Raw genomic sequence first — 23466 nt, 5'->3', positions numbered from 1 at the left:
CCGAAGTAGCAATTGTTTGAAACGGGGGCAGTGAGGTCGTACATGTGGTCCCAACAGGATGCGGTACGAAAGAATAAGATTATTCTAATCATATTCCTTTATTTGGTTTATTTTTTATTCCTTCCTCTATTCCTATTCTTTTTATTTTTTCACATCTTTAACAGCTTCTATTTGAAAGTATTTGTTAAGAAAAAGAGAGAATCTCGACTAGAGGTAATGATCTTAAAAATCTTATCGTGATGGAACCGTAAAGTGAAACTGTTAGAGCGCTGAAAAAAAATCATTTCACAAAAGGATTCTGGTTAAAAAAAATCTCTTAAAAATACTCTAATAACCTGATGGAGACCTCAAAAGGGAATGCTTTATTCGTTTTAAAGGACGGTGCTTATCCAAGTCGAGCGAGAGATTTCGACGGACCACCCTTCTCTTTAGTGAATCGAAGTAATCACGTAGGAGCGCTCTGTTTTGGCAATTTTTTTAAGAACTTCAGTAAGGGAATTCCACAGTACAAGAAGCTTTTATTTAAAATGAAAAGAAAAGAAAGGCCGTACAAAACCTAAAAAGAGGGGGGGGGGGGGGGACCAGAAGAACAGAGATAAAGCAAGAAGAGGAAAAAATGCCTATACAAATGAGCTAATTCATAGAGAGAAGAGAGTGAGAAATCTACGATTCTCCACTGAATAAGTCATAGTTCTACAATTTATCATTGAATAACTTTAATTTTCTTTTATACCATCGAATAACTCATTTTGTTTATGATATGCCATTACCGTCGTACTTCTGTAAGCATAGTAAAAAGACAGGTATGCCTCTGGCTCTCACCCCTGGTGATTGTTTGGATCTAATGAACAATAAATCCTTTTGCAAAAAAGAAATATAAATCTGTCAATTTTAGTAAAATGCATTTTTAGACAATTTTTAGGGAAACCAGTTTTAGTTAGATGTGCCTAACGGAGCTAACAAAACTTACTACTATTTTTTTTTCCTTTTTTACAAGGTTCTCATATTACAAAAGTTGCCAAGTGTTTGCTCTGTTTTTATAGTCCAACATGAGCACGGCACACAGAATTAAACATCAGAAGAAAATTCTATAGGATCAAGTCCTGCCAAAAAAAGATTAAATCCTAACAACTGAGCAACGTGTGTCAAGAGCATGCAGCAATGGTAAAACAACACGCAAGCCTAGGGTATTTTTGTCAAATTGAGAAAAATAAATTGTGCCTAACAGAGCTAAACTGACGGTAATAAGCATATCATAGACAAAAATAAGCTATTCAATGGTATAAAAGGAATTCAAAGTTACTGATAGTGAATTGTAGAAACAGAACTTATTCAGTGATGAATAGATTTTTCTCTTTATTCTATGCATCTGCATGTGTACATAGTTACATAAATTATTTTTCCATTTTTGGAGAGAAGGCATTTCTTTTTAAAAGATTTTGGTATTTCTCTACTTCCAGATTTCTCATGCTGTAATTGCAAAGACTTTCATATAGAAAGGCTGCCAGGAACCTTGAGCTACTCGCTCTATCATTAGTAAAGACGGCAACAACTAAAAAGCATGTGGGTAGAGGTTGCATAGACCTGTACCCACGAGCTTATACCCAAATCTGCACCCATACCCATTGCTCGCCACAGGCAGAAAACTGCACCCGCACCCGCCACCCATGGGCATCGCGTGCCTGCAAGCGCGCCCGTGTGCCTTGTGGGCGCTCGGCGACGGCGGCATCCTCCTACGTGCTCGGCGACGGGCCATGCGACGGCGGCGCCCTCCTACGTATTTGGTGGCGAAGGGTGAGTGAGGATGACGCGTTGGCGAGGGTCGAGGGAGGGCGACGTGCCAGCGAGGGCCGAGAGAGGGTGGCGCACCGACAAGGGCCAACTGCCGAGGGAGGGCTGCACACCGGCGAGATCTGCATGAGTGGCGATGGCACCCTCCTAGGCGCTTGGTGGTGACGCCCTCCTGCGTGCTCAGTGGCGAAGGGCAAGGGAGGGCAGCGCGCCGGAGAGGGTCGAGGGAGGATGGCGTAGGGAGAGGGAGAGGGAGGATGGCGAGACCAGTGGTAGAGAGGGAGACAGTGGACAGCGAGATCTGCGCAGTGGCTAAGGGGTAGAGAGAGGAGAAGAGTTGGTTTATATACTATGTACTTTGGGTCCACTTGTCAGTCGCAATAGGGCGGGTATGCGGGCGAAGTGGGCACGGGTAAGGTATTTTCATGCTCGCGCCTGTTGGGTTTAGATTGAAACATGTGCTCGTGCCAATGGGCAAGCACTCAAGCCCGCACTCGCGCCCATCGGATTTTTTACTCGTGAGCACGTGGGTAATTCCTACCTGTTGCCATCTTTAATCATTAGGAAGAAGTCTACTATCCGATTCCAAAAGATCCCGATCTCCAACCAGCAAGCACAACTAGAGGTGCATTTGAAGAACAAGTGAAAGGCAATCTCAACCCGTAGGTTGCAAAGAACACAATTGTAATCATTGCCGTCAATCTGATGGTTTTTCCTTTTAAGGATGTTTCTCGTGTTGAATTGTCTTTGAATTGGAGCTAAGTGAAGACTTTGATTTTCTTTGAATATTTCGCTGCCCATATGCAGTCAAAAGGGGAATGCTTTTTTTCGTTTTAAAGGATGGTGGTCATTTCAGCGGACCCTTCTCTTTAGTGAGCCAAAGCAGGAGCACTCTGCTGCGGCGATCTTGCGATGCTGTGGTCTCCATTGATGTAATTCTCTCACTAAAGAGACGTTTTAAGCTCTCCATGTAGTCTCTTGCTAAAGACATGACCCACTATGGTTGCAATTGGTTTGGAGAAACGGGCCCAATTCTTGTTAGAATCGGCCCGAGGCCAAACAAACACCGTATGAGAATCATTTCTAGGAGAAATATTTCGGAGAATTGGGCTCGAAACGATATACAACCCATTGTCATTCAAACCTACCTTTCGACTTCATCCTTAATTACATCGAAATGCCCACTGGGAGATATGCCCATTATAAATCGGTTTAATGGCATCACACCACGACAACCCGTGTGTCCCCCGCGCTATCGCCGCCCACTCGAGCCTGTGCCATGTGCGAGCTAGACCTGTTGCTGTCCTCCCCGGCCAAGCTGTTCGTCGCCGACAAGCACTGCACAATGTGTCATATGCTACTGTACAGCCATATCCATAGTCAAATTGACCTGGGTCAACAGGGCCTAGCCCACTTTCATCTCTATGGCTAGGTTTGCTCTATTGTAAAAATGCTTAGAGTGTTTAGTATTCGGTTTAATACACACAAAAAGGCGAAATAACATTATTGTTACAACTTACGCCATGGACAAGGGCAAAACAAAGTATAGTCAGTTGCACCACTATCCTCTCTTTAAGAAACCAAATCCAAATAATAAGCCAAACAATTTCTAAAGGTGATTCTGATTCAGCAGAGAAACATTTCTTATATAATCCAAAATCGAAACATGTCTGGTATAACCTAGATCCGAATCAAACGGACTCTAAATCTATACAAGTTGTATATTAAATTCTCTATATGACACCCATGTCTAAATTTTATTTTTCAAATCAGACACTCCGAATCCGAATCAAATTCTGACACTCATATCGGATTTCGAGTTGTATTTCGAGTGTCCAATTTTTTTAGCGAATTAGACATCTAAATCCGAATCGGATTCCAATACCCACGTCTGTGTCTGAGCAACACTGTATGACTCTAAATTTGTAGGTCCCTATGTGGTCTCTTTAGCAGGAGATGACCCACTGAAACGGCTAAGTGATACCAGTACATGCACCCCTGCTGCTCTCAGACTGTCACAAGCCCATGCTCCAGAGTATCACAAGGCCACAAGCCAGGACACTCGTGCATTGTGACGGCAAAATGGCACCACTTCCAGTTTCGGAGAGACAGCAACCAGCAAAGGAAAGGGTGGAGGGGGCAATCAGCAAAGGAAAGGGTGGAGGGGGCCCTCCGATACCCATGTCCATATTGTAACGGCAAAATGGCACCCCTTTCAGTTTCGGAGAGACAGCAATCAGCAAAGGAGGGGGGGGGGGGTCCAGAATTTGAAGGAACTAATTTGCAAGCATGTTGCAGCACCCGTCCATGGGAGTACAAAGAATTTGCACAACATTTAGAATGCTTTGAAGAACATTTCTGTACAGGACTAGAATGGGCATCCCCATTCAGGCGGTAGGGAATGTACATATACCATGAATAGATGCAACTCAACATCCTTACCTACTAACTAAAAAAGGGATGAACAGATGATACCAACTTACATGATATGTCAAGCCGACACCAGTCTGTATATGCTGCGATCAGTATTCGTCATTATCCTTTTGAAGGGGGTTCAGGTATTATATCAGCTCAGCCAAAATAGATTACTGACACCCAATCACCCACCATGAGTACCATTTCATCTTCAATCCTCTTCCACTTTCATCTTCATGATTCTATGTCACCTGATCATTTTCATTCCGAGGTGGATCGGTGTAATCTTGACCATGATCTCGGACATCTCTGAACATAGAAAAGAAAGAAACTATGCCATCAGAAGCACCGCCTCCTAACAACCACAGTAAAAGGGAGCCAAATGGATTCAGGGAGCCCGAGTCTGCAGGAGCGTTTCCAGCTTGCTGAGGGTTTTGGTCTTGATATTGGAGAGGGTTGTTAGCTGTTGGCTCGGTATTTCTATTTTGTTGACCCTCTTGCTGGTTCCTGGTAGACTCATCCTGAACCAATAGAGCATCTGCTTCACGAGCAGCACCAAGGCCATTGTTTATTGTGCCAGGGTCCCTCACATTTACCCTAGCAATGTGTAAGGTCGATGTGTAGATGGTTGAGGATGTAATCTGGACACCCGTCTGTTGGTGAATGTGAGCTCGGCTCCGAATGAATCTTTGGAGAGCTGGCACCTGAAGCACCACAAGCCAATATGAAGTGAACATAATGGGTGGCATGGAACTGTTGGAGATGATGAACCCATTATTTATGTAATATATGCACCCTAATCCATCTCCCTAGTGAATCAACCGATTGAGTGTTGACAAATGTTACATACAAAGAATTGTTCAGAAGCTACAAATATCGTAGTGATATTAACCTTAGAAACATCTAGTAGTATCATGATAATTTCCAAGGAAAAGAATGTGAAAAGGAAATTACATGCAAAATATTAAACAAGCTAGTCTCAAGCCTTGGATAAATAAGAATGAGAAATACACAAACACAAAAACAAAAAGATTTTAACTTACCTCGAAACGGTTCCAAAAATATAATATCAGATGCTGCATGAATGCAGCCGTAGCAGAGAAAGCCAGATACGAGAAGCCTGGTAAAGAGTACATCAATGCTTAAATGTTACAACAATAGGGAATACTCAATAGGTAAGTTGCAGAAAAACCCTATCAAGTATTTGATACCTACTGAACTTTACATACCATAAGTATATGAGAAGAAGTAGATGTGGAAAACCAGAAAATACAGCAAGAAAAAGCGTGGAAAGAACTGCATCGATATAGATGTCCGAACACTGCAAAATAAGGATCAGAAATTTATGTTAAATAGCTTCAACAAAGTTTGTTCTGCACAAGATTGGTTCTGATAAATGCATCCATGTGAGCAGCATTATACTATTTCCACGTGCCAAGTGATCACTTTTTAGTTTTATCTAACCTGAAATATATCTTAATTGCTCTCAGCAGTTTTACTGAGCAAAGCCAAGTAATTCCTAAAAAGGATAGAAGTCTCACAATAGAGCAGAGTAATCACAAAGCATTCCAGCAATTTACCATGGAAAACATTACCTGATCATCATGAATAGCTCACATAACCATACAAGAGTCAAAACAAGAAACGCAAGCAACTGATCATCATAGAACTCAAATAGAAAAAAGAGTATCCCAATCATAATCTACAAAGATCAAAGAAAAGAATGAGTGAGATGTGCAAATATTTAGTGAAACCTGCAGGCTGCAGCCATACATTTTCATCACAATTTTTAAATATTTTGAAACACCAAAGAATATTCCCATACCGGAACAAAAACCAATGATTCGATGACATGCACGAATATCAAGTGAGAAGTGGGCAGTTGGTGGCGTGCATGGTGTTGAAGCTGCACTGAAAATTTCAAGGAAGAACGATGCACCATGTATTATTGTGAACTAAATAAGAATTTAAGCACATAGCAGTCCAAGGTCACAACCTACAGAAAGAAACACAAACCTGTGAACCTAAGCATGCGGGATTGTGTTTCTCTCAGAGTAAATGAAACAGACATGGTGGTTGTGAGAAAGACAAAGAGTGACATTAGAAGGACACCACATTTTGTCACAAAGTAATCTGCAAACACCAAAGTGGCAATGCATCAGATTATCAGCACAGAGAGGAGATAGGAGTCTTATGTATGTTATGAAAGGTGATCAAAAGGCTGCAACAAGATTAAGAATTTTTTGTTCCATATTTTCTAATTAAAAAGTTCATTGCAGTTTAGCAGTTGGAATGTATAAAACATTGATAGTACAATAGCTCAATGCATCAATAAAAATAGGTGTTAGGTCAACATATTGAGAAAACAAATTTTAACTATACAAACCTCCAAATCTTGTAGGACCCTCTGGTGGTTCATGTCCATAACTGAGATCGTAAAGCTCCTTCGTCTGAAAGTTGTATAGATAGCCTGCACATTGTACAAAAGTACAAACAACTAGTTTATAATGGTAATGCAACTAATTACACAAAGTGCTAAAAACTGTAGTTCAACAAGCTTCCAAGCAAGTCCAGTTTGTGGTTACTTTGTCGCGAACCAAGTTTATGAAACAAGTATGTGATAATTGTGTAGAATTATTCTAGCGATTAAGGCTGGCACAATCGGCTCAGAAGCATACCATGACCAGGATAATTCACCAAGCTGTTTGTTAGTATAGTATCATATCCAACAATGCTGTTTATTAGAAGCTGCTGCCACCTGAAAAGGAAACAGTAGAACTTTTGCGTTGATATTCTGCTGTAGACATTCAATTGGATAGTATAAGTACAAAATAGAGGACATGCGCAAACCACTGAACTACCAACAAATCCCAAACACCTACTAGAGAAGGGTAATGAAGGAAAATAGAAAGAAAGAAATTTCTTTCTCACATTTTGTATACAAACTGCAAACAAGTGACAGCTTTTATCAAATCACTGAATATTTCATGATTGAAATGAGAGGAATTATCATCACAGTGCTCATTTAGGGCATGTATGGCAGAGCTCCCAGACTAGCTCACAGAGTGGAATCAGTGGGAGCTTTGCCAAACGGCGGTTTGCAGTTTTTAACTCCCAGAGTGATTCTGTGGAAGTGATTGCCTTAAATGAACTAGATGCTGAGAGCTGAAAAACCAGCTTACCTTGATTCACTTCCTCTATAGAATCACTTTTTCCATAGAGTTTACCCTAGAAAATCAATAGAGAATCACTTTCAGCCACATAACTATCTTCCCTAGCGAATCACTTCCCCCATAGAAATTGGATCAGGGGGAGCTCTAACAAACAAACCCTTAGATATGACACCAGTTCCCATTATCTAGGTGCAAGAACAATGTTGCCAAAGGTCGCATTCAACTCAAGATGAAAAACAAATAGACCTGCAAAAGTGTTACTCCACCTAGTATTTGTCGTCCTTTTTTTTGACGGAAATATATTGGGTGAATACTGCATGTTGGAAATCTTTTTTTTTTCACAGACGAGGCACACACCCTCAGCACAGAGGGCTGAGAGTGCCTCGAGGGGCAACCGACGGCTGCTAGGGGGCTAGGACGCGGCCGCAAAGGGGCGACACCCCAGCGTGCGCACGCCCAGGTTCGAGCCCGGTCGGGTCCGCTCCTCGTCGGGAGACGGTACCAACCGAGCTACGCTCGGCTTGAGTAGCAAACTGGCATGGACTACAACTGTGTGCAGAAGTGGAAACATTTGTATCGATATGCAATGTCTTGTGCCATTACGAGCAGGTGAACAGTATTATCTGCTGCAAATTCCACAGGATCCCAGAAGGTACAATTGTTATGTGCAGGATTACTGTTTACGCGCGTGAACAGTGACCACACAGCTAGAAGAGTCTAGGGTAGGTTTGATAGTTCAGCTAGAGATTAGATTCAATTCGGCTAGACTAAGAGATAGAATAGATTCATTTAAACTAGAGATGAAGAGTTAGAGATAGATTCAGTTTAAAGTAGAGATATAGATAGATATACGGGAGATCATGTGGGTCAGCTGGGATCATGTCCAGCCGGCTATATATAGGAGAGGCCCTCTGGCCTCTGGCCAAACAAATCAATAAATGAGATTATCTTCCTCCTCTATCCTCTCTACCTATCGGCTGCTTCTCCCTCCCCCTCTATTCTGATCTGTTCTTCCTCCCTGCGCCTCCCTCTCTGTTCTCCCCCTCTGCTGTGATCACCAAGGGGTAATCACGGGGCCTCCCAGCAGGTTGCTCAAGCCAAGACCGGCTGCGAAACACAGGTATTCTCTGAGAAGAACAGGCTCTATCAATAATACTCTTAAAAATACAACATGCAGTGTGCTTGCATGTTAAAGGTTGGAAAGAGTTTTCTCTTGAAATTTTTCATATCAAAGTTTTCAACTTTTGAAAAGACGCTAATACTCTAGTAACACTTGCAATTTGTACTTCCGTTTAAAAGATTGCAAACAGGGAGGAAGTTCAAGAAAGACTGAACAGCAACCTATTTCCAAAGCAAGGATTTTGAGCAGAAATTGTGACATTGATTGTTCGGACACCATGATGAATTTTAGCCCCTTCTGAAAGCAAGAAATATCCCTGCAGAAAAGAAACAAACACATAAGAAAGCCCCTAGAGCGAATACTGTTCAACTTACAAAGCTAGTACATGTGTACAAACATAAAAGGAAGAATACATGGGTCCTTCAATTCTCTTAACCAACTCATGGCTTTCATGCAGTTAATTCAAGAAACTATATGCCACTGCTTTTCAACATCCTTATTTCTTGGGTGATTATACCACTCTAGCAAGGTCGAACTTCTTTCACCGAGTCTAAGTTTTAGAGTTTTCACTGAGTCAAAATGACTGTTGTTTGTTTTGTTGCCAAAATTAGAAGGAAAAAAAACATCCATAGTGCCTCTCCGACAATGTGCTGTGAAGGGTGATTTCATCTAATAGCTTCCAGGTTATTGCTCTATGTGCTGTGGGTAGTTGGCATGCCAAGGTGAAGGCTGGCGAGGCCTTGTGGCTGTTCAGAGTGCACAGCAAAAGTTCAGCGAGAAGCAGCGCTGGACAGCAATAGCCTGCCACTTCTCCAATGTGTTGAGACAACATGGGATGCACCGGATAGTGAACATATGCAGTGGCCAGGTAAGGCAAGTGGCAGCTTGGAGAGCAATGATGGTTGACAGAGAAAGCCTGCAGCTTCAATCATCAGTGTCCGTTCATGTGGCAGCATCAGATATGGAACTCAATCACATCACCTCCATCTTGTTCCAGCTGCACTGGTGTTGGTGGAGGTTGTATTGTGACCTCGCTGGAGGACAGGGTGCTGAAGCAGAAGTGGAGGGACACTCAAGTGTGCTAAAGTTTGTAAGGATATGAAGTGGATGAAGGAACGGCAAGGGTACTATTGGGATTCAAGGACAATATCCTCATAATGGCATTTTCCCCTAAAGATGTCAAGAAGTGGCATATTTACAATTAGTAATTTTCGATGGCATTTTTACCAGCTGAGGATCGACTGGTTGCATACATACAATTTCTCACCTAAGAGTGGCCTAAAAGTTCCAATCACGTTCAGCAAAAGTTATCTTCTTATTGTGCTAAGAAATAAGAAGTTCATCAACAAGATGCATACTAAAGAAGCCAAAGTGGCAAAGTGATATCAGTATCCCAGGAAGAGGCTCACCTTCTCCACACCATATAAATAGGTAGGCTCAAATACTTTGCTTCTTCTCTCAAACCACTGCACTGTAACAAACAATATAAGCTAGCAAGAAGTTAGAGAATTAATACTGGGAGTTTGTAGCAACAGGACAAGGTTAACAAGGTTCATGCAGCACCATTCAAAGATGAGGTAAAATATATGGCCAGCTTACTGCAAACATTACCTATAACCGAAAGAAGATGATCCATGCTTGGTAGTTGAAGATCCTTAATGATACGGAGGAAGTCATTCCAATTTGATCTGACCTGTTGTTTGAATAATCAATAAAATATGTTTGATTAATTAGGTGATACATAAAACCAGCAACAAACAGATCATGAACGAGTGAATACATAAACAAAAATGATGCGATGCCACTTCATGGAACCCAGCAGGGATAAATATCTTGATGAGCATTCTTTTTCTTAATCTGAATATTGAAGATTATTCAGACAGTATTGGTCAGACAAATCTCGAAATTAAGATGCTACTAACTTGCACCTTCACAAGCGCTTCTCAAAAGGGCCATGATCCAACAACTTTTTCGCTACCTAATGAACGATCCATTTAGGACCAACAAAAGGATAATATTCTGGGGATGTTTTAAGCAAAGGGCAGTTTAAAACAACACTCATCAAACTTCTTACCATTAACTGAAGGGTATTCTCTGAAAGTTGCTTTATGTTCCTCCAGAATGAGACAACACGAAAGTACCACTTTCTGAAAAAGTATGTCACTGCTGCTTTAGATGACTCCTTAGCAGATAAAGGATGGTGTACAGAATCCTCTCCAGCTGCCTTGAAGTCTGGTACGCCTGGAATAGTCGTGGTAACAGTTGTGTCAGCTGCATTCTCTGATTGAGGCTCAAATTCTTTGTCTCCCTTCCAAGTTCTAAACATTAGCTTGCTCCTTCTAGCTCCAGGGTCAACCCAGGTTGACCAAAACTTAAATGCCAATATATTGAACTTATCACCATTAACCTCTAAAATTTTCTCAGCTGAACGTCCCAGGTTCTGGAGATCCATGATGTAAGAAGCACCTCTGCTAGCCCATAGTCCCCCACTGATAATCTACAACTCATACCATGGGAAAAGTTAAAGTTGACACCAATAAAAAAACATTTAGTAGTAGTGTAAACAGGAAAAGTCACAAGGAACGTTATTATCTTCGAGGAATGGAAAGAAAAAAAAAAACATGAGTTTACACAGTAGCTAAGACTCAACAACAAATGCAAAGAGTAACCTGACACCAACACGTACCTTGATTTGGACAAGTTGTACTTCTCCAAATTCAATTCCTGAAAACTCACTTGAGCAGCCCGGCTTCGCATGCAAAAGACAATTCAAAGATGAGAAGCTATAAATAAACACTGTACAAAGATATATTGACAACAAAATCAAAGAGAACTAGGAACTGAGTCCATCACATAGGATTTCATTCTTTTCTTTTCCTACAGATACTCTTTCTTTTTCTTCCAAACCCAGGCTTTTGTGTTACACAGCTCCAGCTTGTGTGGAAAATTCTATCAGCTTTCACTTTTTACCTAGTTCACATGACTATGTGAATTATAGAGAACCCGCTTTTAGATGTATAAAGTGATGTAGACAGATTATTTAGATGATTAAGGTTATAATTGTGTGCCCTTGCTTGGTATGATGTGCGGTCTGTGCTATATGCATATACACATATCATAGTTCATTAAGTATTTTTTTTGTTCTCAGTTTCATGCAACACTAATCCTTTGTATAAGGATAGATAAACTAGATCAATTTGACTAGCTCAATTCAACCTTGCAGCAACTCAATGAGATCATGAACAGAGCACAAGCATGTTCAGAACACAAATGTTAGTAATGAACAGAACGGGAAGTAAACACAAATATTACGGATTAACTTCAAAAAAAATTTCGTTGCAGTTCAAACTAAATACCACAATAGCATGTTCAGGCATATATCTAAAACGACCTTTGTAAGGAAGAACAGCAAACGAGGATGGGAAGGCAAAAGTTTATCATATTCTGGTCGCAAAATAATCATCAGCGCAGCAGCGATGATAGCTCTGTCTCCCCAATTTTCATCGGATTGGCGGCATAATAGCACCGCGGAATCAAGCCACTGTAGAAGCTGGCACGAATTCCCCACCCAAAACCCGGTGGCTGCGCCAACAGAAGCCCCCGAGAAGCGCCATACCGGTCGCACCAATCACACAGCATCACCAGCAACAGAAAGGCTAGGCACGACACTAGTAAGATTCTCACCTGCTGCACGAAGTTGGTGTGCATGACGACGAGCAGGCAGAAGAGCGCGACGGCGCCGGCGAGGTAGAGGTACTCGAGCGCGAGGCGGATCCGCAGCGTGAGCAGCTGCGACAGCATCCCCGACAGGCGCGCGTGCACCCGCAGGAACGTCTGCTCCGGATCCATCCCCCTCCCGCCCCCGCGCCGGCGCCGTTCGCCTCCAAACCCTAGCAGGGCCGCGCCGCCCTCCTCACCCACGACGGACGCTTCGATTCGACCGGGATTGGGAATTCGGAATTTGGATTTGGGAAACCGTTGCGGAAAAGCGGCCCGCCCGCTATAATTCGATGCTGGGGAAATTGGTTTGTGAGTCGGGATTTGAACTTCTCCGGGGCTGTGCGCATGTGATGCGTGCGTGAGTTTAATACGTTTCGCTTCCACCCCCCCCCCCCCCCCCTCTTCGCTCTCTGGAGTTTTCTTGGGGAATGGGGTTGGCGATGCGTGTGTAGGCGGCGGGGCGCACGCAGCAATTTTTGCTGCCGCCGGCTCGGCACGTTGGTTGGCTAGCTTGGGTCTGGAATCTGGATGGCTGAGCGAGCGGATGAGGACGACGGACGTTTTGTGTGGGAAAAACCTTTGTTGGAGAAGGTTTGGATAGTCACTCCATCCTTTAATCGAAACGTAGGTCCGTTTCGTTTGTAGTCTAACCATGGTACACTAGTTTTGAGAAAATTATGACAAAGAATATTGGAGTTATAAGTGTGAAAATTTTCCTAGAAGCTCCTGAGGCTACTTCCTATGGTGGTATAATGCACATTCATTATGTGTCACATACAATTTTTTTATTGATGTGGCAAAAGAATTAAATATGAAAGAGAAAAAATGTGTATCTTATTTTATATAAGATACAACTTTAACACAAAATCCAACGCTTTGGGTACAATCTCATAGACAAAATACAACAACAATTAATTGTCTTAGAAGATTAAAAAATAATAGCATAATACAATGCATTTGATATATATATGTATCCAATGCATTATCTTCTTGTGATGTGACAATCTTGGATATAACAACATAAAAATATATACACTGGGTAGCCTGGAGGGTCTATTTGATTGCTTACCAAAAGTTTGATTATTTATGATTGGTGTTTGATTTATAGGCTTTGTTGTGGGATTATGGCATGCCACGATTTCCTATCTATTTTACATGTCATAGACTCATCTTTTTACAATAGTCTGGCACAATGGTTGTGACCAATTTTTCACCACAAAAGTTGTGGTTGACCACACCTTTGGCGTACAAACTTTGGTAAAATGTGGCCACCATCGCCACAAGCTTAAGTCTATGACGTGTATGGGGTATTAATGGATTAAGAAAGTGTGTGATGAGGATTTGATAATTAATAATTAAAGATTTACTAGAAATATGGTATATTCTGATGATAGAGTACCTTCGTACACATATCTATTATATTGTATGATAGGTTTAATAACCGTCATTAGATAAATAAGACATGTGCGGATATTTTAGGCACTTTATTGTGTTCCACATGAAAACTATCCCTAAATTAGGAAAAAATACTTTGAAAAACACAATCTAGAAAGGTTGCTCAGAGACTTCGATTAGTACATCTCCCCGATCTGACTATATAAGGAGGGGAGAGAGTATGTCAAAAGGGGAGGTTGGATAGAAGCAGAAGCAACCTATTCAAATCCATAACAGATTCAAGCTATGATCAGATTCATCAGATAAGAGCTTCAGGATCTAGAACATTTGAAGACACGTCAAGATTCATATGAGTAGATCTAGACACACTGTTATTGTAATTGTCTTCTTCTGAGATTAATCAAGGCAGCACAAAACACATGGCTATTATCCTAAGGAAGTCTTGAGCACAAATAAAATCCCATATCCTCATTTTAGATGCGCAGTTGGTGAATATGTATCCTAATTTTAAATAAGTATTTGTATAATTCACTTTACTAATCATTGACAGCATGCTGAGCTAAAATTATGGTATTAAAATTAAACACAAGGCTATGAAATTATGACACAACTAATGTGTGGCGTGGTAAAGTTTGGTAATCGACTATGGGTAGTATAAACTATCGTATATGAATATCTAATACGAATTCAGATCCGCTAAGGTCTCATGTATTCTGTCATGGCCCAGAGTTTCTAAACACGTAATTAAGCGCTAATGAGCATCATTAGCATCATTTGTTTTTTGTTTTGAGCAGTATAGACATGCAATGTGGATTAAACCGAATTTGCTTAAACTAGGTTTAACTGATGCGTTGTAAAGCATCTCCCAAAACTTCTAGGGAACATAGGGTTGGTGACAATTTTAGAAATTAGTAGATGCCAGGAGAAGAATATAAATGAATTTTTCCAAATTTTTGGAAAATATTTAGAAGGCATAAAAATTATCATAAGTTGGAAAAGATAGCATCTTTGAACAATTTTTATTCAAAATTGGCTCAAGCATTCTGGGTCAAACAAGTTCAAATGGGTTCCTTATGAATTTTAGTTTCAAACAAAATTTATTTTACCAATTTTGGGCAATGGGAAGGCTTCCATTTGATTAAGGTCTGTGGAGTGGGATATTTTCATTGCTGGCACTGTTCACGGCCCCACCCGTCATCCCCTTCGCACACACAGCTCTCTGCTCCCCCTTCTCCCGCTCTCTCAGCAAGCAAGTGGCGGCAGCTATCCTTGACTTCGGTGGCCAGGCCACAATTGCCGGCCAAAAGATCTCAGCCCAGGCGCCTTATCCTCCCCCCTGCCCTCTCACCTGGCTCTCTCCCTTTCTCTCCCTCTGCTCGCTCTCTCACGCGAGAGGCACACGAGCAGAGCAAGCTGCACAGCACCAGCCGCCAGCAAGAATCACCACGCCGCCGACGGTTTCCGTCGAGCCCGAGCCCAGTGGAGCCGCAGGGAGGAGCGCCCCAAGCTCCTCCGCCGTTTCCCCTCCTCCCCCGGCCGTTTTCCGCACGGGTTGAGCCGGCCGCGTCTTCTTCCCCAACGACGGCAGCCGTCTCCACCCTTCTCCGTTGAACCGGCAAACCGTTGCCTTTCCCCGGCGACCGAACTCACCGTAAGCATCACCGTCCCCCACTGAGTCTAGTGCGTGTGTCCGTTGGGGCTTAGCCCGTCGCCAGCGCGCCTTCCGCCGTGCGCCGCCGCCTACGGCGCACGCTGTCGCCCGAGCCACCGCCGAGCTCCTCAGTGTTCGGCCACGCCGTTGGGTCCGTGCGTCCTCATAAAAGCTATAGCCGCCCTCATCCGAGTCTGTTGCGTCGCCGTTCGCCGTCGACGCGTCAAAACCGTGCCGCCGCCGTGTAGTTTCCGCTTTCCGTCGCCGCTGGCCATTCTCCGGCCGTCGCCGGCGACCACGTATGCCTCAGCTGGGTCCACGCGCGCATGCTGGAGCTGCAGCTGCCCTTCCCGGCCGCCTGGACTGCGCCGCTCGCCGCCGGCGGGCACAACCCGAGCCACCGGCTGGCCGCGCTGCGCTGTGTGCTGGGCGGGGTTCAATTTTGACCCCAGTCAAAATGGGCCCGGCCCCACTGTCTGTGTCTGTGGCTAGTTGGGCGCCGGTAGAAAAAGGCGTGGGCCCATTTTAATATTAGAGGAAATCAGAAATTGTGAAATGAATATCTGTTAAGTTGATAAATCGGCTGAAATCTTGAAAAATGCATAGGAAATTATGTAGAGCTCCAAAATTCATGAAACCAATTTTGTTGGTTTTGTTATGACATGATCTATCCATTAAAAATACCAGTGGCCGTGAAATGTGTGCTGTGAATTATTGAATTAATGAAATATGTCTAGGCTTTGATAATTCATAGTTAAAGTTTGGTATTTCCAAAATTGATGAATCCAATTTTGTTATTCTTGTTTTAATACCCCCTGTTCAGCAAAAAAATAATCACCCACATGTTAGATATTGTTACAATTCTATATAGGGTTAAGCTTAATTAATCCCAGAAGTGTTCAAACGTTTAACAGTAATCCCATTTAAGAAAAATCTTTGATGCTTTAGAACTCGTGCCCTGACGATTTGCACTGTTATTGCATTCTATGGAGCATCCTTCATTTCATAACATTCATATTCATTACATTGCACGTGTTATTCTTTTAGGGAACTTCGACCCGACGAACGAGGCTGTCCCCGGAGGTTCCCGCAGTGGTGATCGTGACTCGGGTAGTGTCAGGGCAGCAGTCAGGGCAGCAAGGCAAGCATCTATCATATTGCACCGTGTCAATTCGAAATCTAATATGTTATCTACGCTTATGTATACATTGCATGTGTCGGGTACCGAGTTGGGTAGAACCTATGCTGATGCATTATCCCATTTCGGTCACGTGTCATGTGTTATTCCTAGGAGCCTAGTGGTGTCGTCGAGGTCTAATTATAGTTTGCTATGCTTAGTGGTACTTAGGCTTTCCGGTAGAAGTCGACAACGGTGTCCACCGTTGTCGCGAGCCTAGGGCTTATTACCTGTTCACATTTGTGGTTGTGTTGATGATGAATCGGTTTGGTGAGTGGTGAGTTGAGACGAGGTGTGGGCGGTGTTAGGGGTGTCATCTGCTCACGAGGAGTCCTCAGGCAGTTCGGGGAGGGAACCCGGACACCGTAGACCGCTTGCACCGGTTAAGCACCGACCGTCAGTGTAGTCGGCTTTAGCACTTACCTTACTCACCACATGCTGATATAATGGTAGGCGAGATGATTACCTTCGCAGACGTGGTCATGTGGGCCTCGTCATAGACGGTGTGAGTCCGGTTTGAGTCTGGGCTTTTAGCGGTATTCGTTTGCTCGGGGAGTAGTTCTAATACCGTCGCGTCGAGCTATGGTTGATCCACATGGTTGGGCCTGGTTGGGAAAGGTTGTCATGGGTACCCTCTTGTGTGCATCTTAGCGGGTGGCACAAGCCGCATGGTCCCTGTGTCGTGTGGGTCTAAGAGTATCCCCCTGCAGGGTGTATAATCAGTTCGAACTGCCGCGCTCTCGGTCATGAGCATTGCTATCGCTTATCTCCACCGAGCGACCATGTTTTGGTCGTAGAGTTTCGATGTGGGTTGTGGCACGGTTGGTTTAGGTGGTTTGGTCGGTATGTGGTCGGTGGTTTGGTGGTAATGGTTTACTCTTATACACTTTTTGTTTATATATCTGTTCTGATCAGTTGGTTGGCAGGGTTTGAGTTGGTGGTTGGTTAAGTCAGTTGCTTACACCTAGAGTCTAGGTTGCTTACCGCTTAATGAACTTAAACATGTCTTAATCCTTGCTACAGCTTTAAATGCATGATCCTTGGAGTCGAGAATATATATACTCATACTGTGTAAGACTTGCTAGTACCTTCGTACTAAGGGTACTGCCCTTAAGTTTCAGGTTCACAGGTTGGCGAGGAAGAGGCAATGTTCGGCTACTTTGTGCCTGCCGATCAGGGTGGCGGGCAGGAGTAGCACCTTCTACTCCGAACTCCGGCGCTTTTGGTATGGAGCCTAAGGGCATACGGCTCCATACTCTTTTGTTGTATAGGTTTATCTTCCGCTGCGTAGTTGTTGTTGTTCCTCTTTGTTGTAAATTGTGGAAGCAGTTGCATGTTTAAGTATTGTAATACAGCTTAATTACTTGCTCTCTATTAAACTGTGTTGTGATATTTGAGTTGGAAGGCATGTGTTCTGATCCTGGGCACAAAACACGTGCCGGGACTACCGGAATGGTATTCTGGTTAATCGTCGAGGTTGTGATTATGAATAATGATCCTCCTGATGATTAATTAGAATACTATTTGGACGGTTCCTCACATATTCTCAAGGCATACATATGTGCGTGGGAAAGTTATCATTAGATGTCAAGGGTTAATCCTTGATAGTGATTCCAGGGTGTACTGGTCGAAGGACGCAAGAACAACGCTGAAGGTGTGCATTTTTCGGTGTGTGTGTGTTGAACTCAAGAACGATGGGGTTATCCTGGTTCAGATCTCCCGAAGGATAACAGCTCTACATCATGTGTATTTTATCATAAGTGCTTGTGAATCGGTTACCTCTCTTTTACAAATTGGGTTCTCCTCTCTTTATATATCAAAGAGAGGGAGAACTTACAAGTGGGCCTCAATTAGCAAACCTATGCCTAACTAGATATTCAACCCGATTCTTGTGTTGACTGTTCCGTAGCGTCGGCGTCAAGGAGACACCAGAGGTGGCAGGTAAAGGGCCAGCAACCTCTGACGGGCATTCTGCTTTTTCTCCTCTCAGGCTTCTCGATCGATCCTTACTTATCGGAAGAAACAATGATGATTCATGGAGGAACCATGGCAAGGGGCCTTGGGTTGAGAAATCCTATCTCTTCACTTTTTGGACCGGGCTTAAGAAACAATGGTGGGGTGGAGGCCATGGATTTAAGCTCTACGAGTTCTACTAGGTGTGTAGGGAGAAAGGATGAAGACAGGCTGAAAACAAATGGCCTTAAGTCTCCTCTATTTATAGCAGCGGGAATGGGTCACACTATACACATGGAGCCATCAAGATTCGATATTGCTGGGCGTGATAGTGAGGCCGCCTCGATTGTGCGGCACGTCTGGCAAAAGTCGAGGCATCACTGCGACATTATGACATGTCTAATCTCTATAAAGAGGTGTGCATAGTCATGATGATGCGTCAAATCAAAGGTTGCAGTGAAAATGAGCAAGAGAGGGAGTGGGTTTTCAATGCTCACCTACCAGCCGATTCGACTTCACTCGATGACTATGGAATAGTCACAGCCGTGTGCACGGGGCTAGAGCTTACACCCTTTTTCCTGTCTTGATTATCATATCGACCAGAGAGCCATGGGCTACATCTCACGTTTTATAATGCTTATGCTCTACTATCCACTTGATTCATTCATTGAGTAGAGAGCTAGGGCTACATCATATAACTTTGATTCGATGCTTTTGCTTCATTCTTTATCTCTGGTTATTGCACCATTCAGAGAGCCGAAAGTCATGTTATGTGAATACTTATGCTTCATATTATACTCGAATTAAGTCATTGAGCGAAGATACATGTGATGAGGACATCACTCCCTCGGATACATACAATGATCCTCCATTGAACTTTCAAGGTCCAATCACAAGAGCTCGCGCACGACAATTAAATTTAGAGGTGAGCTCGTTCCTAAGCAACTCTTTATATAATTTTGAGAATAGATTACTACCTAATGATTATGTGTTTCTTAGGAATCATGGAGAGGACAAGGAGACACATAGAGGAAGGCTTGGAGGCGTGGAGGAGCAGCTAGGACGTCCAACAACAGCAGGAGGTCTAGTCCAACTCGAGTCCGAATCAGTCTCGACCTCCAGGACCAGCGAGCAGTAAAACGGACGCCCAGGACGCATCCGGACTCCGTTTTCGACGATTCACATATGGTTGGAAAGATAATTTCATAAGGAAACCAATGGCGTTGGTTTGAGGTCCAAATTCCTTCTGAGTCAACAGGAAACGTCGAAACAAGTCAGCGTCCAGAATCTGTCCCGGTGCTGCGTCACCGTTTTTGGTCTGTTGGGCCGTGTATTGTCGTTGAGCCCATTAGGGGGGCGTGACCAGGGGGTGTGACGACCCTTAGACCCTTATTATCAGCCGCCGCCGCTCTCGTTAGGGCGGGTTTTGCTTAGATTATTCTGTCAAGAACAGTTTCGCCGTTTCGTCGGTTTGTGAGACCCCAACTCGTGAGATTAATCATTCATCTGTAATTTGGTTGCATTCTTCCTTGTTCTTGCTTGTGTTCTTCGATTCGCAGGCAAGGACTTTAGCCTTCTTGGCGAGGTCAACCGTGCAACGCCGGTTGATAACCAGAGGAGACGTGGTGCTGCGATTGCGGGGTTTCGGATCGTGTTGTTCGGAAGCCGGATCGACTTGTGTCTCGTTTCCACCAAATCGAGAGTTACCAGAACCTTTCGGAAGATCGGGAACCCTTGTTCATATTAACATGGACCACATCAAGTATATTTTGATGCTATGGCTTTACTATCTGCTTTGATTATCACATCAAGTAGACAGTCGGGGGCTACATCGCATACTTTAGATGCTACGGCTTAACTCTTCACTCGATTCCATCATTGAGTAGATAGTCGAGAGCTATAACAACATATATTTTCAATGGTACAGGTATGCCCTTTTTCTACTCTTAGATCGAGCAATCTTCTCCTCGACTATAGAGTTAGGGGCTACATAATAATACCACACTTTTTATAAATTTCTTATATTTTTTTTGCAAAAGTTTATTTGGCTTTGCATCGATTGTTTTGGATAAGAGCCAATAAAGGCATATGTCGGGTTGATAGCGGACAACTACACCTAATAAAGCATAACGGCACAAGAGATTGTCAAACATCTCATACCTAATGGCTAAAAAAGGTTATGAAGTTCTAGTCAATCTCATGTATGTCCTCAGTCGAGTTCATGTCCGAACGCTGGTTAAACACGCAAGTTAGTGAAAGTTTGTAAAAGATCATCATATTTTCTGTTTCTAGTTTTACACTAGTCTTTTCATTATTATTATTGTCTTCTCGAGTGTTCACTCGAGGGTTGCACATCTAATGGCTTTTTTAGTTGAGTTTTTAGACATTAATGGATATTTGATTAATAAGTCTTAAAGGTGGTCTATACGCCTACAAACAAGATTGTATCTACTCATGCTAACTCTATTTCACTGATAAGAAAATAGTGACAATAGCATGTTAGATAGGTAAAATATCAGCAACGTTTCATGGCAATCATCAGACAAAGGCGTACCAAATAGCTTACTGCTCAACTAAGGAGAAAGTTTCGGTGATATCCATTTACAAGAACACCATTTAAAATTCCCCTCAAGGGTTTTTATGGTCCTGGAAACATCGTCATGATAAGAAACTTCGAGCACGTCATAATTGTCCCAGTCGTAAGCTGAGTTCATTTGGCAAAAGCTGAGAATTCGACAAGGGTTGGTAACTCTAGGTACTGATGGTACAGCTTCAGAGATCTTACCCAGCAGAATTAATCTTTCTTTCACCCAAGGAATAGCCTCCCATTCTAGTGGCTCCAAAATATCATTGTTGAACGCGTGGAGAGAGACCAGCGTCAATGCACTGTGCTCGACTGGATTATCAATCTGTTCACTAACCTTCAGGCAAAACGAGCGAGATTTGACCAGGAGTAGTCGAGAACCATTCAGACCATGTTGCCAAATCTCAAACTCAGGCATTGATTGTTCCCATGTCACCACAGCTCCCGATGGATCATCTGAAGCCACTCCATCCAGAAAATCCAAAATACGCCACCAAAACCTGCCACTATAGATCTAAAACTACCGTGGTGGTCCGTTGATAAGATAAACATGCATTCCCTTCGTCATCTGAAGATGAAAGCACAACATCCTTGGCACAATGATGTTGAATAATTTTCCATCCTTGCGCACGACAAACCCCTCCAGGTTCATCCAGAACGCATCATAGGAAAGCGATGGGAGATCACAAAACCATCTGATCACAGGGTTAATTACCCTACCTTTGATCTGACGCACTCGCTCGATGACGATCAAGAGCCCGTTCGAGGCCCCGATCATCTCGCAGCTATTGCCAACTAAACCCTGGAAACGAAGATAAAAAACTACTTCACTTCCCAGACGATGGACCTCCACCAAGTTGTCCTCGTGCACAAACGGACCTTTCAGGATCCAAGGAGCGAATTCCACCGTCCTACACACTTCACGTCATGAGCTGCAGACACAATGGAACAAGGCAAAATCTTCCGGATGCCGTAGCATGTTTGAGATAGTGTCAAGTACCCCCAAAGGCAAAGTCACCCAATCGGGGGTTTTTGCCATAAAATCCAAGGAGAAAGGTGAAGTTTTTTAGTAGAATGCAGACATTGGTGGATGAGTTTGAAGGGCAAAACTGCAGAGGAGGCAATAGGGATAAGACAATGGAGTTCTACCCCCAAATAATTAAATAGGTCTTGCCTCAAGGTGAGACTCGGAAATCGTTTCTGCTTCGGACGAAAATTGTGGTGCCTCAATCGGCGTGGAAAGTGGCATGATGACGACGTACGAATCTCTGCACGTCCATCTATATTCTGCAAGCATTAAATACTCCTATACCCGTTGTTTCAAATTTTGAAAGGTTTTTTTTAACTCTACTCAGAGACAGATGTCGAGAAGTCAATATTACTAGACCTTATCGAGTCTCAAGTGCGGATAACAGTAGGGCGCTCGACCCAAAAGAGTTTCCACTCGATACTCAAAATAGAGCATCCTCTTGTTCGATTCTTTTAACTGTGAGTTCGATCTACCTTACTTGACCAAGCTTGGACTTGGCGGTACTCGAGTAGGCGCTTACAGAAATCTTCCCTACTGAGTAGAGTTAGGGGGCTACTGTCGAATATCTAACTATGAGTTATATACGGATAGGGTATACCGTGTGCATACTTAACAACTCCAGATATTACGAAACCGAATCTACGGTATCTGATACTCCTGAAATCTAGAAGGTGTATACTAGTAAGGTCTCAATTGCTTACCCAACTCGAGAAGATTAGAATCTGTAACAGATTTATCTACTTGGGCAATAAAAATAACTCCCTATTGGCTACAGATGGATAGGAGGTGGTACATCACCCCTTTATAAGGTGGAGACCTAGATCCCTCCGAAGAGGCTCTTTTTTTGGCTACTCGAGATAAGTATCAGGAGCTGAACACGGAAGAAACTCAGTGACTTTAGCCCTATATTAAATTAGATCCTATCTACTACTTGTAATAGGTTAGCCACATTGCATGTACTCAGGTGAATACATAAATATAATCATCCATACAGGACGTATGGTATTACTCCAACCGGAGGCTCGAACCTGTATACATCGCGTGTGCTTCGCTTCACGTTCGATTTCTGATCCACGAAGGTAACCCTATTATTTTTCAGACATATTGTCAAGAATTAATCCTCCACACATACTTTGCATGTAACACAAAACTACACATGTTTTGCATATTTATCTTAAAAACAGCTATGGCGGAATGCGCTAAATGTGTACTTTTTGATAAAATATGCAAAATATATGTAGTTTTCTGAAATGTGTACATAAAAGTGTAATTTTGTGATACTAAAACTACATGGGCGTAGTTCTCTAAATTTAGTCTAAATCAAAATTGATAAGCACTACAAAAACAAAGACAACTGCATAGGTGGATTAAGTGATTCCATAAAGAAAGGTGACTTAAGTGATAGCATGATTTAAGCCACCTAAAAACTAGCAAATCGATTAAGATTTATACTTTGA

At 42.9% G+C, this 23466-nt stretch overlaps 1 protein-coding gene across 2 annotated transcripts; it reads right to left on the bottom strand.

Annotated features, from left to right (window-relative positions):
- Positions 1-4114: 4114 nt before the first annotated feature.
- LOC133915755 (membralin-like protein At1g60995) lies at positions 4115-12799 on the bottom strand. 2 transcript variants are annotated; one of them, XM_062359045.1, is made up of 14 exons: positions 12184-12798; positions 11186-11248; positions 10574-10996; positions 10111-10192; positions 9909-9970; positions 8721-8815; positions 6885-6964; positions 6593-6676; positions 6223-6339; positions 6032-6117; positions 5802-5908; positions 5436-5527; positions 5250-5326; positions 4115-4910 (listed from the first exon to the last, which is right to left on the bottom strand). In XM_062359045.1, the coding sequence occupies exons 1-14, from the start codon at positions 12346-12348 to the stop codon at positions 4449-4451; spliced, it is 1995 nt and encodes a 664-aa protein (XP_062215029.1). In that variant the 5' UTR covers positions 12349-12798; the 3' UTR covers positions 4115-4448. The 2 variants fall into 2 exon arrangements, with proteins under 2 accessions (XP_062215029.1, XP_062215030.1); XM_062359046.1 differs by lacking the exons at positions 4115-4910; positions 5802-5908; positions 6032-6117 and having other exon boundaries at positions 5260-5326; positions 12184-12799.
- Between the last annotated feature and the right edge of the window lie 10667 nt (positions 12800-23466).

Source organism: Phragmites australis, chromosome 4 (assembly GCF_958298935.1).
Source record: "Phragmites australis chromosome 4, lpPhrAust1.1, whole genome shotgun sequence".
NCBI classification, from domain to species: Eukaryota; Viridiplantae; Streptophyta; class Magnoliopsida; order Poales; family Poaceae; genus Phragmites; species Phragmites australis.
The sequence above is the reverse complement of the archived record's forward strand: the minus strand, read 5'-3'. Positions and strand labels throughout refer to the sequence as shown.